Raw genomic sequence first — 13,161 nt, 5'->3', positions numbered from 1 at the left:
AGCCCAAGCACTGGATTTGTCCTGAAGTTCACGTTCAAGACTTGGGCATGATTGCATATGTCTGTGTCGTGGTGCAGCCTGAAGTTCTAATAGTTAAAGGCAGCCTGTTTACTAATGGAGTCCAGCAAGGAAACTTTTTCTTTGGCACAGACGAAGCCCTTCCCATGGATGTCCTCTTTCTTCACATTGTGACTGACACTGTACTCACAGCTCGCTACTTCAGTTTTAGAAATCTGAAATAGTTGATCTGCAAAGAATATTTTCCACGGAGTGGCCTACGAGTGAGGTATTTATCTCTAATCCAGACTGCTTTCTGAGCCAGGGCTTGAAGATAGAGTACTGCTTTGTTCTGGGAGGTCAAGCAAGTTAATTTAAGAGTAACATAGCTACTTTCAACCATATTGCTTTTAAAAAATGCTCTGAACAAATTCGAGCAACCTGAGTAACTATTAAAAATGGTTTAGCTGTTTTTCTGTTTGTTAGGAGATTCTGTCACTAACTGCAACCACATCTATTTCAATTTTGTTTGCGTTCATCATGAACCCCAGAGCTGTAAATCAGTTGAAGACAAATACAGTAAATGTCATTGGGAAGGTTTTAGACACCAGGAGATGTCCCGAACTTGTCTGGCTCCAGTGTTCTTGCAGCTTTGTAATGGAGAAACTGAAGCAAAGGGAGAACGCATCAGCTGTGCTCCTAATGATGCAATATTTCAAAATATGTGTATTACTTTTCCTGAGGGATTAGATCTTTACTTTGTAAAGACGCATGGAATACACTATGCCTATTAGAATAGCTGAAACTGCACTAAAATATGCAGAACACCCATCTCTTTTTTATTCTGTGTTAATTTTTACTATTCAGTTATCCTCAAACTTTTATTCTCCTTTCTTCTTTCTGTTCATTGTCCTCTGTCCTTCCCCATCACCCAAGCTCTTTGTTTTCGCTCTCTGTACACCACGGTGATAAGTGCATGAGACTGGTCGGGTGCAGGAAATGGGAATCCCTGGGAGACGATCTGCAAAGTGGTACTGTCTTATGTCTTCATAAGACCTAAACTGCAGCAAGCGAGATCCTGGTTGGACACGGGGCAGCCTCCTGGCGAGCAGGGCAGTGATGCGCTGGCAGAGATTGCCTGCCAGCCCCGCGTCTAGCCAGCTCTCGAACAAGGGCTGCGCAGCAGCTGTCTGACCCCCCTCTGCACACTTGTGCCGGAGGCACCAAGCACAAGGTCAGGTATGTGGCACTGAAAAATCCTGGTGCTGGTGTAGCTGTTCTCATTACAGAATTAGCCCAGGAATTAGAAGAAAATGGCCAAAGCACAGAATAACAGCTGGAGGGGAAAGGCAGATTGCAAATCCTTCTACAGTTGTGGATCTGCAGCACTTTTAGGCAAGAATCCAGAATTGCTGAGCGTGAATCCATGAGGGCTTTAAATGGTGGAAGGCCTTGAGATACATATTTTTTAATTATTTTTTTTTTAAGTGGGATTTTGTGATGCTTCTTGGTGAAAGCTGATTAGATTGGTTGACAGAAGAGTAAGGAAGATGCACCAGAGCAGATTTCTTTAATTTGCTTTCTTATGTCATACAGAACTTTTTGCTACCTGTCTTTTTATAACCAAAGAAATTCAAGTGGGAAAATCACCACTGACTTTCCAGATCCATTGGCACTGCTGTATGCCTTACAAGGGCCAGGATGGAAAAGATCTCTGTGATGTTTACTTCAGCCTCCCCCAAAGAAGCAAGCTGACGTCACTGCAACTGTCTATAAATGGGAGTTTGACAAACAGCCTTTTTTTTTTTTTTTTTTCCCCCAGGCTCCAGTTACATGCTAGAAAGTGCTTTCCTCTGACTGGAGGCTGCGTTACGGTCCCTGCAGCAGCCGCCTGGAAAGTGTGCTTTGCAAAAGAGCACGTTATGTAGGCACAGAAGGATGCCGAGGAGGAGGAAGTGCGCGTCTGCAAACAAGGGACTTCTCTGCAGTACCACAGTTCTGTATTCACTAAAGGTAATAACGAATGTAGCCTGTAACAATTAATGTGCTTGTAACGAGCCCTTTGGAGGCCACATGCAAAGGCTTTGTGTGTTTGTCACAGGTCCCATGGTTCACACTGTGGGAACCTTCACTTCCCTGTGAAGGGAAAAGGGATTCATTGGAGCTTTTAAGGTAAGACAGCTGAGCTAGGGGAAGCTGAATTTTACGGTGTTAAACAGGAGTAATTTCTTTGACTTGTAGAGAAATATCGTTACCCAATATGCATCATCATTGTCGTGTAATGTTTCTTTGCTCGTATCAGACCTCGGTTTACCTTTCTCCTACGTGCATCTTTGGAAGGAGCTGTCTCTGGCAGTTATTCTGTGAAAGACGCAGTTTATCATCTAAACTGATAATCTCATTAGATCTGCGTATACCCTGATATGACTGGTTTTGGTGAGTTTATTAAATTGCAGAGGGGGTGTGCTTTAGATGAATAAATGGAATCCACAGAAACTAGATTAAAATCGGAAAGGCTTCCCACGCACTTCTAGCTGTGATTAGATCTCACTGACATGGAGAGGTTTCTCAAATGGTTTATGGGAATAAGCGACTAAGTGACCTGGCTCTTGCAGTCTGATTCCTTCCGCGTTCCTGATTTCAGAAAGACTAAATTAAAAGGAAACTGCTTGGAGAACCTCATTCTCCTATAGTAAAATAATCCATTTGTCTCATAGTGAGATATTTATAGCCAATTTCCCTTGTATTTTTGTTCTTTGCAGATTGAAAGCTGCTGGGAATAAGAAGTTGCCCTTCCTTCTACTCTAGAAGACATGATTTCCAGGAAAGTATTGGGATCTCTTATCTGCCTGTTTGTTGCTACCACACTTATCTGGTAAGCATGTGCTGGCAAGCTTGGTCATATTTAAAACATCCTGTCTATATCTATAATCTGGTAAAAGCATGGTAACAGAAAAACATAGGCAGTGCATTTTATGGAAAGTCCCTGTTAGAGCCATAAGAAAGAACAGCAGTTTGAATAATAGATAAAGTAACACTAGTAGCAGGAGAAGCCTCTGAAGGGAGAGAGAAAAAAAGACCAATTGTGTCTAAATTAGGCTGTTAACACTGTATCCGACTCACAAACAAATGTTCAAGTACAGAATATTCCAGTTATATTTCAGTTCAGGCCTTGAAAGAGATGATTATCTGTCTCTTCAAACAGCCCAAACTCACTCCAGTAGCTTTGAGAATACTGACTGCCAAGTATACCTTACAGGTTCTCTTGAGCAAACTCAAACAGTGTTTGAAAGGAATCCGAGATCAGGCGTTTCTATTAACTATTAAATTATTAATTATTGAATTATTCTTCATTATACCGTATTTCTGGTGTTGCAATTTGCTCCTATTTCACGTTGTGGGTGGTTGCATTTCACCAGTAGTGAAGTGATCGATATAAAAATCTACATAGTTTGGGATCAAAACTGAAGGGAGGAAAAAAGCCTATGCCGCCTATTTGTCTGCTACACAAATTAAAGGGTGCACACACGGCATTTAAAGTTCCAGGAAGTGTCAGTATGTCATAGCAGTATACATTGCATATTTATCCACTTTGAGCATCGCCTTATGTGTCTCCATTTGGGCACGCTTTACGCTGTGTTGACCGCTTGATGTAAATAATAATACTTAGACCTGATGTTACAAGCCGGATGCTTCTGGACTCATTTTGTCCTGAGCTCCCCATTTATGCCTTAGCAGCAGTATATTACATTAAAATATTAATACACTGGATCCTATGCTAATTAGTAAAGTAGAAAAGCAGTTAGCTAGAGTTACTTCTCAAAATCTGTGCTAGATTCTCAGAAGATCTTGGAAAATTCTAGGAAGATATCTTTCAACATTACCTATCTTAAAACGTTTCTTTGCTGTTACAGGCTTACAATTGGGAATGGAAAAGTGCATTACCTCCCGTATTACCTTCCTTGCCCGGAAATCTTGCAAGTATCCCATTTTGTATGTAATTAATAACACAGATCGCTGTTACAGGAGCTGTACTTCACTGACAGTATAGGTAGTTACTAACAAGCAGTCGCTAGTGCTTTATTTTATGCAATGATGAATCTATAATTAGTCACTCTCTTAAAACAGAAGGGTAATAATGCAACCTTTTCTGCTTTAGTCTGACTTTAGTCAGGACAGCTCCGTATTTGTACAGCATGAGTGAGGCCTTGTTTGTTGTGGGTCACGGAGACCTGACTAACAGGTTAACAGTGGGTTGGTTATCAGGGTGTAATCACACACGTGCACATGTTCACATGGCATCTCACTGTGCTTTGAGATGTGGATTAAGTATCCCAGCTCGCTACCTGGAGAAACATAAATCAGAGAGGTGACGTGAACAATGATGACGTGAGAGATGACACATACGGAGTTCTGGTAGAGTTAGAAATAATCCCTCCGTCTCCTGATTGTGTTCCTCTTCTTCGGTCCACAATCTGTGCTTTCCACTCACTTTATGAATGTCATTGCGTTATGGCAACACTTGAGTCATGGACCAGAAGCCTGCTCTGAACAAAATGAAAGGGTAGGTGCTTCTCCAGAAACCTTACAGTTTAAGGAGTCAGCTTGATGCAATCTGACGTACGGCTAACTGACTTTAGCATCGGTCCTAAAAGCAGTATATCCCTATCCCAAGCTGTATAAAAGAGAATTTACACTGTGGAGGAGCAGGGTACGTGGCCTAAGTGACGTCACTGCCATTTTGGACCGTAGCTGACACATGACAAGTCACAGCTTTTCCCATCCGTTGTCAAAAAAGTGCAGATAGAAAAGATGGTCTCTTAGGCATTTCTGATTATTTCAAGCCATTAAAAACCATTGTGTCTAGTAAGACACGTATATCTCCGAATGCTGTTTAGAGGGTGATGTATTTCAGGTAGGTAGTCCAGATGAACGGGAACAGTCACGCAGGGAACGGAGCACATACGTGACCAGAACTGGCCGTCCCCAACAAGCACGTGCTTCCCTAGATTTTTCCCCCTAAGCTCCGACTCGACTTTGCTAGGCTCGGAGACCTGCCAGCATCCCTCTGTGTTCTCTTGCCTGCTGGTTCCAAACTGTTACTCGTCTGCCAGCCCTTGAAGGCGCGTACGGGCGATGCCCATCCCTGCACCAGGCAGCAGGAGCGAGGACTTGGACAGCTGTCAGTACAGCAGCAGGTCCTGAAGCTGAACCTGGTCCTTGGTTTAGGAAAAGCATTACAATCCCTTTCTTTTCCCACCCCATCATACAGCTCCAAGAAACTCCAATATAGAGCAGAGAAGCTAATCCAGCTTTTCCCCCAGTAAGTACTGGCTTTTTATTTCCTGACCTTTAAACTGCTGTTCTTCTTTTCCGGGCATATTCATGTATTATTCAGTGGATCCTTCTTCCTTTTTACAGATTATTTTATCAGCAGCCAAGAGTGCTGGCTCCAAAGTAAGTTTCTTTGAACTTTGTTGTTTGCTTCTGTGATTTGGGTGCTCTGTGGCACTCAGAGTTTCAAAGTCCTGGAACACGCTGAACCTTGTTCCAAGAGATGCCTAACCATAGGCGTATGTCTATGGCTGCTCTAAGATCGAGTTTAGTCACTGTGTACTTGCTAGCATACCTCCTGTAAATTCCCAGGTAATACATAGCGCACACAGAGCACACCCTGGCTGCTGGCAGGGTTGAGGTGGGAGATAGATAATAGCTGGAAGGCAGTGAGAAATAAATACCTCCCGGATCTGTGCTGCAGCTGTAACGGGCTGTGGGAGCGCTCTGAATCCATTCCAGGGCGAAATCAAGCAGGTGCCTTGTACGAGCCTCAGCACCGGTTTCAGCTGACGTGCTGGCTCTCGCGCTGGAACAGACGGCAGGCGCGTCCCTGGGAGAAGCAGTCGGGGCACTGAGGTTAAACGGACGTGGAAGGTTTTGGGCAGCAGCAAAGTGACTTTGCCAAACGCCCCTTGTCAGCCGTGTTTGTCAGCAGTCTGCTTTGGTCCAGCTCCGGTGACGTGACTCTTATCTCTAGCAGTTCACCTTCAACAGCCACCGGTTCTCTTACACGTTAATAAACACACCCTGTTAGTACACACCTTTTTTTCCCCCCCGCTATTTCAACAGGATGTGCTAGGCCTGAATATTTCTCTCTTCCGTATTGGAATAAATTAATGTGCGAAATCAGCTAGTATATTCTGGACTAAATGAGGAGAGAATCACATAGCTTTTAGCGCTCTATGTCTTCTGAAGGGATTTCACTAGGACACACTGAGAGGACGTACCATGGAAATGAGTCATTGGGAAACCCAGTGCAGCCCTTTAAAATAAAATGGAGAAAAAAAAAAAAAAAAAGCCCTGCTTAGAAAAACAAACTTGCAGATTTCCTTCTCTTTCTCTCTCTCCTCCTACAAAAACGGATAATTAACCCAGAAAGAGAACAGTGAGTACATTTTCTACCAACCAAATTCTTCTTCCCGTATAATTTAATGTTTTAATCATATGCATTACTACAGGAGGGAGTGAAATTGTTATTCGTGCATCCACTCAGACTGAAAGCATTAGAGTGGGTCGAAAGCGTGCCGCTGCCTTAGCCATCACACTGTTCCCGCAGGTCCCTTGGTTTGGGTTTTGTGTGTTGATGCCTTGGGAGACAGGGTCAGCCTCCAAGCGCAGCCCCGTGCCCTGCAGGACAAGTTTCATTAGCAGAGTGCTCCAGAGCGTAGTCTGTGGTGAATGTGAGTGGGCTAGGGTAAATTACACATCATAAATGACACCTTGTTTTAAAATCAAAAAGGTAAGAAAGAGACCCTGAAAACAAAGAGGAAAGTTGAAATAGCGTTGCATAGCTATAATAGGGCATAATCAGACTCTGCTGCGTGTGTATTCGATATTTCCACTACCCACACAGGAGATCAAGGATTTTTTATAACTTTGTTACACATTTGAATGCTGACTCACATAAAGAATTTTAAATTGTATCTGAAAGTGTTAAAACTATAGATAAATACTGAAAAAATAAACTGTCATGCCACAAGCTGTGTTTTAATAACACAGCAATGGGGTACATTTTTATAGTAATTTTCATATTATTACTAGTGTTTTAATCTCTATGTAGCAATCTGCATCTGACTGATAGCAAATATGCATAGCTTCTCATTCTGTGAGTTCAGTGGTCATTAAACTCTCCTCAGCAGAAAAGCTCTATGAGCTTCAATGAGATTTTAGTAGATCCACGGGTTTTTGCCAGTTCGTTAAACAGCGCTTAATTTCATCCTGGGAACTGAAATGTCCGTGCTCGGTAACCTTAAATAAGAGGGTGGGGAGAAAGATCTGAAGATAATGCCATCTATAATGAGTTAACGCTGATACGCACGCATTCTTCTTCTAGCTGCCTTTTTAGCGTTTCTTTCCCATTTACTGCCCTCGAAACCGAAAGGAAGGGTTACGTTCCATTAACATTCCCCTTCTTGTCCTTCAGGCGTCAGGATGTGCTGACAGTCACACCATGGCTGGCCCCCATCGTCTGGGAAGGAACCTTCGATTCGGAGATCCTAGACAGTGCCTACAGGCCCCTGAACCTCACCATAGGGGTGACGGCCTTTGCCATTGGGAAGTAAGTGAGCCACGCAGTGGGCACGGTTCTTGGGTTGATCTGCTTCCTCTGTGGAAAGACCATGTTGGCTTTTCTTGCCTTCAGCAGAGCTGAAATCTGTCCCAATCTGTAGTAAACTTTTATGCCCGTGTATTGTGTCCATAATCATACAAGCCTGCAAGATAACAGACACAGCACCCAAGGTACCTGAAGCATGGTCAGTATTTTTGAAGAACCAGCATGTGCCTTGGGAATTAGAGCTGTAGATAGGCGGTTGGTTGGTCAAAGCAGGGATAATCCACTCATTCCTTGTCCTCCACTATACTTTACCTGTTGCATGTGTGGTGTATGCATCCTTGCACCAATAGCTAGTCAACACTCTTCATCCCTTGTCTTCTTCCGTTGATTAAAGTACCCTTCGTAACCCAGCATGCATCCCCTTGTCTCTGCTGTGCTGTTCACGTGTTGTGTCTGCACAGATACACAAGGTTTGTGGGCCACTTCTTGGAGTCAGCAGAGAAACATTTCATGAAAGGCTATCGGGTGATTTATTATATCTTCACTGACAACCCTGAGACAATTCCCAACGTCCAGCTGCAATCTGGGCGAAGGCTTGTCATTGTCCCCATCAAGAAATACTCCAGCTGGCAAGAGATCTCCATGCGCAGGATGGAGGCCATAAACAAGCTCATAGCGGAGACGAGCCATCAGGAGGTAGACTACCTCTTCTGCCTGGACATTGACATGGTGTTCCACAACGCCTGGGGGCCGGAGACCCTGGGTGATATAGTAGCAGCCTTACACCCCGGCTATTTCAAAGTCCCTCGAAGCCAGTTCCCTTATGAGAGGAGGAGCTCTTCAGCAGCCTACATCCCTGATGGAGAAGGGGACTTCTACTATGGAGGAGCCGTGTTTGGAGGGCTGGTCAAGAAAGTCTATGAGTTCACCAAGACTTGCCACATGACCATCCTGACGGACAAAGCCAATGGGATCATGGCAGCCTGGCAGGAAGAAAGCCATCTCAACAGGCACTTCCTCTCCCGCAAACCCTCCAAGGTGCTTTCTCCAGAGTATTTATGGGATGACAGGAAGCCAAAGCCCCCTGAAATTCACCTCGTACGTTTTTCCACATTGGATAAGAACTACAGAGAGATTCGAGATTGACCATCTGATCCCCACAGAGATGTCCTCCACACAATCAAACCCACTCTATATTAGCTCATACAAAGCATGTCCCATCGTGAATTTTTGTTCCCAGTGTGAACAAACAGGGAAAGGAACATGTAGATAGGTTATCTGGAGAACAGGAGTCTTAATGCATTTCAGAAGCAGCAGCCAACGCGGAGGTGAGAATGAAAAGGTTTCTAGGTTCCTAATCTTTGTAAATAGAAGCATTCTGCCTGAGACTGCAGCACACAAGAAGGCATCCAAAAGGCCAGTTACCAAATGCAAGGCTGCAGATGCCTTTGCCTGAGGGTTTTCCTGAGGCCTAGCAGAAACCTAGCAAGATCAAAATGGGATTTGACATTCCTATGGAGGAGAAGACCTAGACTTTTAGTAAAGACCTTTTCACTTAAAAAGAATTTTGCAGGGCAATAAATTTTCATGCACAGTGATTTAAACTCACACCCTTTATCAGGATCAGGAGAAAACTTGCGCTCAGAGAAAGTTACCCCTGATTAGTGTGCAGCAGGATTTCTTGGACCTTCTCAGCAGAGAGCTGGTGCCAGCCCTTGCCAGTAAGAACCCTGGTCTGACAGGACAAATAGTGTGAATTCATATAGCAGTTGTCTTCCACAATTCCAAAATTGTGTTTTGGAGACCCGAGTTTAGACAGAACTGGCACAGCTCAGCCCCAGACTGAACTTCTATGAGTTTATTTCAATCTCAGATGTGCTCTGAACCTTTTCCCTGCTTCACATGTCTCTGTAGATCGTGTCATCTTTTCCAACACAGAAAAATCTGGAATTGAGAGGTTCATGTTCCTATCCATCACTTCAGTCCTTTCCAACTTTTCTGAGCTCCGTGAAATAAATTGGCTAGAAGCTGCTGGAACCGACAGTAAGAGCTGATGCGTTTCCAGCAAACGGCGATTTCATTTTATAATGAAACGCTCTACTGAAACTGTGAGTTCAGTCGAGAGCTGGCAGTAGGCTGGGGTTAACATTTTCTGTGTGAATGTGATGAGAAGCTGAACCTGGCGTTTCGCAGCCTTTAAAGCCTGACAGCTCACTCGGGGGGGGGGGGTGTCCAAACACAGGGGAGCGACCGCGGCCTGCATAACTGTCAGCTGAGGTCACAGCACGGAGCTTCATGTGCCACCTCCCTCGCCGCAGCGCGTCTGCCATAAAGATCTTCTCCGTTACCTCCCGGGGCATGCCACCCAAGGGCTGCGCAAGGCCGTGCCACGCGCATTTCGTGAGCGGGGAGAGAGCCCACAGGGCGCAGCAGAGAATGGCGGTGCTGTACGGCGGGGGGAAAGGGCTAAGCTGGCTGTTTCTAAGGGAACGGTTGTTTGGGGTTGTTTTTTTTAAACAAACAAAAAAAAAAAGGACAAGAAAAAAGGCTCATTTAGCAGAGAGAGAGAGAGAGAAAATGGGGAAGAGGTGCCTGACTGTTCTTGCTTCTCTTCACATGAGAAAATTGCTGTATGGCAGCGTATCAAGTATTCAAAGCTTTAGGGCCCCGCCGCTGATTGCAGATGACTTAACGAGCCATTTCAGTCCTGTGTGAGCAGGCTGAAAACGGCACTTGCCAGTGTCACCGTAGGCATTTCATCTTCCAGAAGACTAATTAGAAAAGCTTTCATGGTACCCACGATGTAGATAAGGTACACAAAATACCTCCAGCCCCAAACCCCTAGAGGTGGCTGGGTCCGTTGATTCATGCTTTATCCAGCAAAGGGCTACTTTCTGTTTTCTCCAGACTGTTCTCAGCGCTGTGGTGCTGGAGGTAGACACCCCTCTCCATAACTAAACCAGAACTGAATCTCCTGTGAAGATGTCTATGTTTGGTAACCGGGCATGTCATCTAAGCCAAAAGGGCGAAGAAAGATCCTTATCCAAATATTTCCAAAAACGTATATTCCCACCAAGCCCAGGATCAACACTGTATATTTCTTATTTGTAAAACAGTTGTGTCCAAAGGCCATGACTGAAACTAGGGTCTCATTATACCAGTTGCTATATATATATATGTATATGGATTCTTTTACAAGTCAGAAGGAACTGTTTAGTCTGATCTGCACAGGACAAGCCAGATAATTTTATCTCCCGATGTCAGTATCAAGCTCACAAGACGTGGCTGGGCTGGGCTAGATCTCTTAGGAAAGCATTCAGATCCAATAAAAGCATGAAGTGATATAGTGGCCACAAACCCATAGATCAGCTGTGTCGACGGCTAATTCCCCTTGCGCCTTAATTCTGCTGTAAATCGGTCTGTGTTGGCAGCCGGGGTTTGCAGCCACTGGGCTTGGTTCTGCCATACTAAATTACTTGAATTCCTGTGCAGATATTCATAGCCGATACTAAATCCACCATGAGAGGAAGTTCTCCGGCACAAATGATGTGTGATAGAGGGTGGTCTGTGTTTCTGGGGTACCCCTTCTGAAAACCTTCCGTGAAAAGCTTGGTCTCTGTCTCTGCATCCTAGCCCCCTTTTGGCCCACTCCAGGACCCCGTGACTGACGCAGTAATAACCTGATTTGTGCAGTGCCAGACGTGTTTATCTTCCTGGCAGGGGAAGGTCTCGTGTCACGTATTACCTGACACAGTTCTGCTCGACAGGGCTGTGATGTGAAGCAGTACCTAGGAACTCCCTGGGTCTCCAGGGAGCCGAAGAATGTGACTGCAGAAACACACTCCCCAGTGCAGTGTGGGAGATGCTCCCTGAATCAGCTCATGCCCTCCTCTAATTAATGAAAGCCTGGGCTTCTGTTGTCATCTCCTGCTGATTAATCCTCTTCCCCCAACGCCAGCAGCAAGCTTTCCTTTTCTCATTTGGATTGTGCAGCCTGAGACTTGTGGGCAGTGTGGGAGCTTCACAAGGACCTGCTTTCTGATCTGAATTCCCCACCGACATCCGTTGCTCAGTGGGGAAACTGAGGCACGCAGTAACGAGGCAGCAGACTGGCACTCTTGCATGTGAGGTCTTCCTCCACTCACCACAGGGGACAACGCTGTCTCACGTCCTTGTGCCAAGGGAATTTGGGCCTGGAAACACGCACGCAGTACCGCATGAAAAGTCAATCACCACATGTAAATAAATCATCAGCCGATTTACTCTGCCCGAGGATCTGATTGTGCTTTCACGGTATTTCTGACTCAAGCCCCGTTTGTCCTTAGCCAAGCCTCAGATCAGTAGCTTGTTGCCGTCCCAAGGGCCCCTTGTTCCATCCGTCCCTTTCTGCTCAGCTGGAACAGACTCATCATTCATTGTCCATCTAATTTAAGAACCCATCTGACAAGCTTTTTCTTTCCTTGTCCCGGCTGGTGACTTGCACGGTGCATTCATCCCCAAAGGGAAAACTTCTTTGGGGCGCAAGAAACAGAAACTTCCAGCACTAAACATGATCCTAGGTGGGGCCAGACCGTGATCCTCTCGTTCCTCTCGCTGACAGGACAAGAATAATTTCCACTAAGCCAGACTAGCACCCTTTTTCACCCTTTTTCCCTGAACTCTCCCACAGGTGGTGGTGCCCGACAGCATTGACCAGGAATGTCCTTTTGAACCGCTTCGATGCGCAGCAATAGTTATGGAAGGATGGGTCTAGTCAGACCTTCTCTGTGTGAGATCTGGGGCTGGGGGGCATGGAAATGAGGCGGTCTTTGGGCAGACACGGATGAGGAAGGGTGAGAACATCACTTAATCTCAGAGGGCAGCTCTAAGCACCAAGGTTACTGTTTTCTCACTCGAATCCCCCTGCTCCGCTTCACCTTGCTGCCCCAGCAAGGGGTGAAAGATGCAGAGAGCAGCAGCCGCTCTGCAGGTGGAGTGACAGCGGCTGTGCCGGGCGCTCTCAGGGACAGCAGGAGCCAGAGAAGGAATTTGCAGGAGTGGGTCGCACTTTACTCACGCTAAATCCCCAATCCTGTGGTTCCGATCCACACAATCAAATAATTTAGGAAAGCATTGCTAGCAAAACGCATTGGAGTGACTTTTAAATGTCTGCCTACCCACCCGACTCCCTCCTTTCTCTAAGAGTAACGCTGTACTGACTTGACTTTTCTTGTGCTATATTTAGATTAAACATAGATCCACCAAATGTCGCTGTTTCATGTAAAACTAGTATAAAGCCATATGAATAGAAAGGCAGTTTTAACCAGAAATCTTTGCTGCTTGTATGCCTGCCTCCCCCCCCCGCACTGAACCTTTAGCTAATTTAAAGCAAGTCGGATGAGTACAAATTACTTTTAAAAAAGTGCTTTATTCTGGGGGTTTTTTTTGGTAGTGACTTTTGCCAGCAGCAAATGACATAGTTATAGACCTTTTGAAGTATGTATTTTTCCTAACTGTTAAGCACTGACACCGTTACCATAATTAGAACGATGTTGCTCTGTAGCAGCATCTAG

At 45.2% G+C, this 13,161-nt stretch overlaps 1 protein-coding gene across 2 annotated transcripts; it reads left to right on the top strand.

Annotated features, from left to right (window-relative positions):
- The first annotated feature begins 70 nt into the window (after nt 1-70).
- LOC104634641 (globoside alpha-1,3-N-acetylgalactosaminyltransferase 1 (FORS blood group)) lies at nt 71-12,918 on the top strand. 2 transcript variants are annotated; one of them, XM_075772544.1, is made up of 9 exons: nt 73-286; nt 1,820-2,010; nt 2,099-2,169; nt 2,760-2,872; nt 3,912-3,974; nt 5,270-5,320; nt 5,419-5,454; nt 7,478-7,612; nt 8,071-12,918. In XM_075772544.1, exons 4-9 carry the CDS (start codon nt 2,811-2,813, stop codon nt 8,753-8,755), a joined length of 1,032 nt encoding a protein of 343 aa, XP_075628659.1. In that variant the 5' UTR covers nt 73-286; nt 1,820-2,010; nt 2,099-2,169; nt 2,760-2,810; the 3' UTR covers nt 8,756-12,918. The 2 variants fall into 2 exon arrangements, with proteins under 2 accessions (XP_010299512.2, XP_075628659.1); XM_010301210.2 differs by lacking the exon at nt 2,099-2,169 and having other exon boundaries at nt 71-286.
- Nucleotides 12,919-13,161: the final 243 nt, after the last annotated feature.

This window comes from Balearica regulorum, chromosome 20 (assembly GCF_011004875.1).
Source record: "Balearica regulorum gibbericeps isolate bBalReg1 chromosome 20, bBalReg1.pri, whole genome shotgun sequence".
Taxonomy (NCBI): domain Eukaryota; kingdom Metazoa; phylum Chordata; class Aves; order Gruiformes; family Gruidae; genus Balearica; species Balearica regulorum.
This window is presented reverse-complemented; position numbering and strand designations above follow the sequence as displayed.

Excerpts from the sequence above, each read along its gene's own strand:
- LOC104634641 (XM_010301210.2), top strand. The coding sequence starts at position 2,811 with ATGATTTCCAGGAAAGTATTGGGATCTCTTATCTGCCTGTTTGTTGCT. Across the intron at positions 2,873-3,911 it reads GTTGCTACCACACTTATCTG|GCTTACAATTGGGAATGGAA; the intron begins GTAAGCATGTGC and ends TTGCTGTTACAG. Across the intron at positions 5,455-7,477 it reads CCAAGAGTGCTGGCTCCAAA|GCGTCAGGATGTGCTGACAG; the intron begins GTAAGTTTCTTT and ends CTTGTCCTTCAG.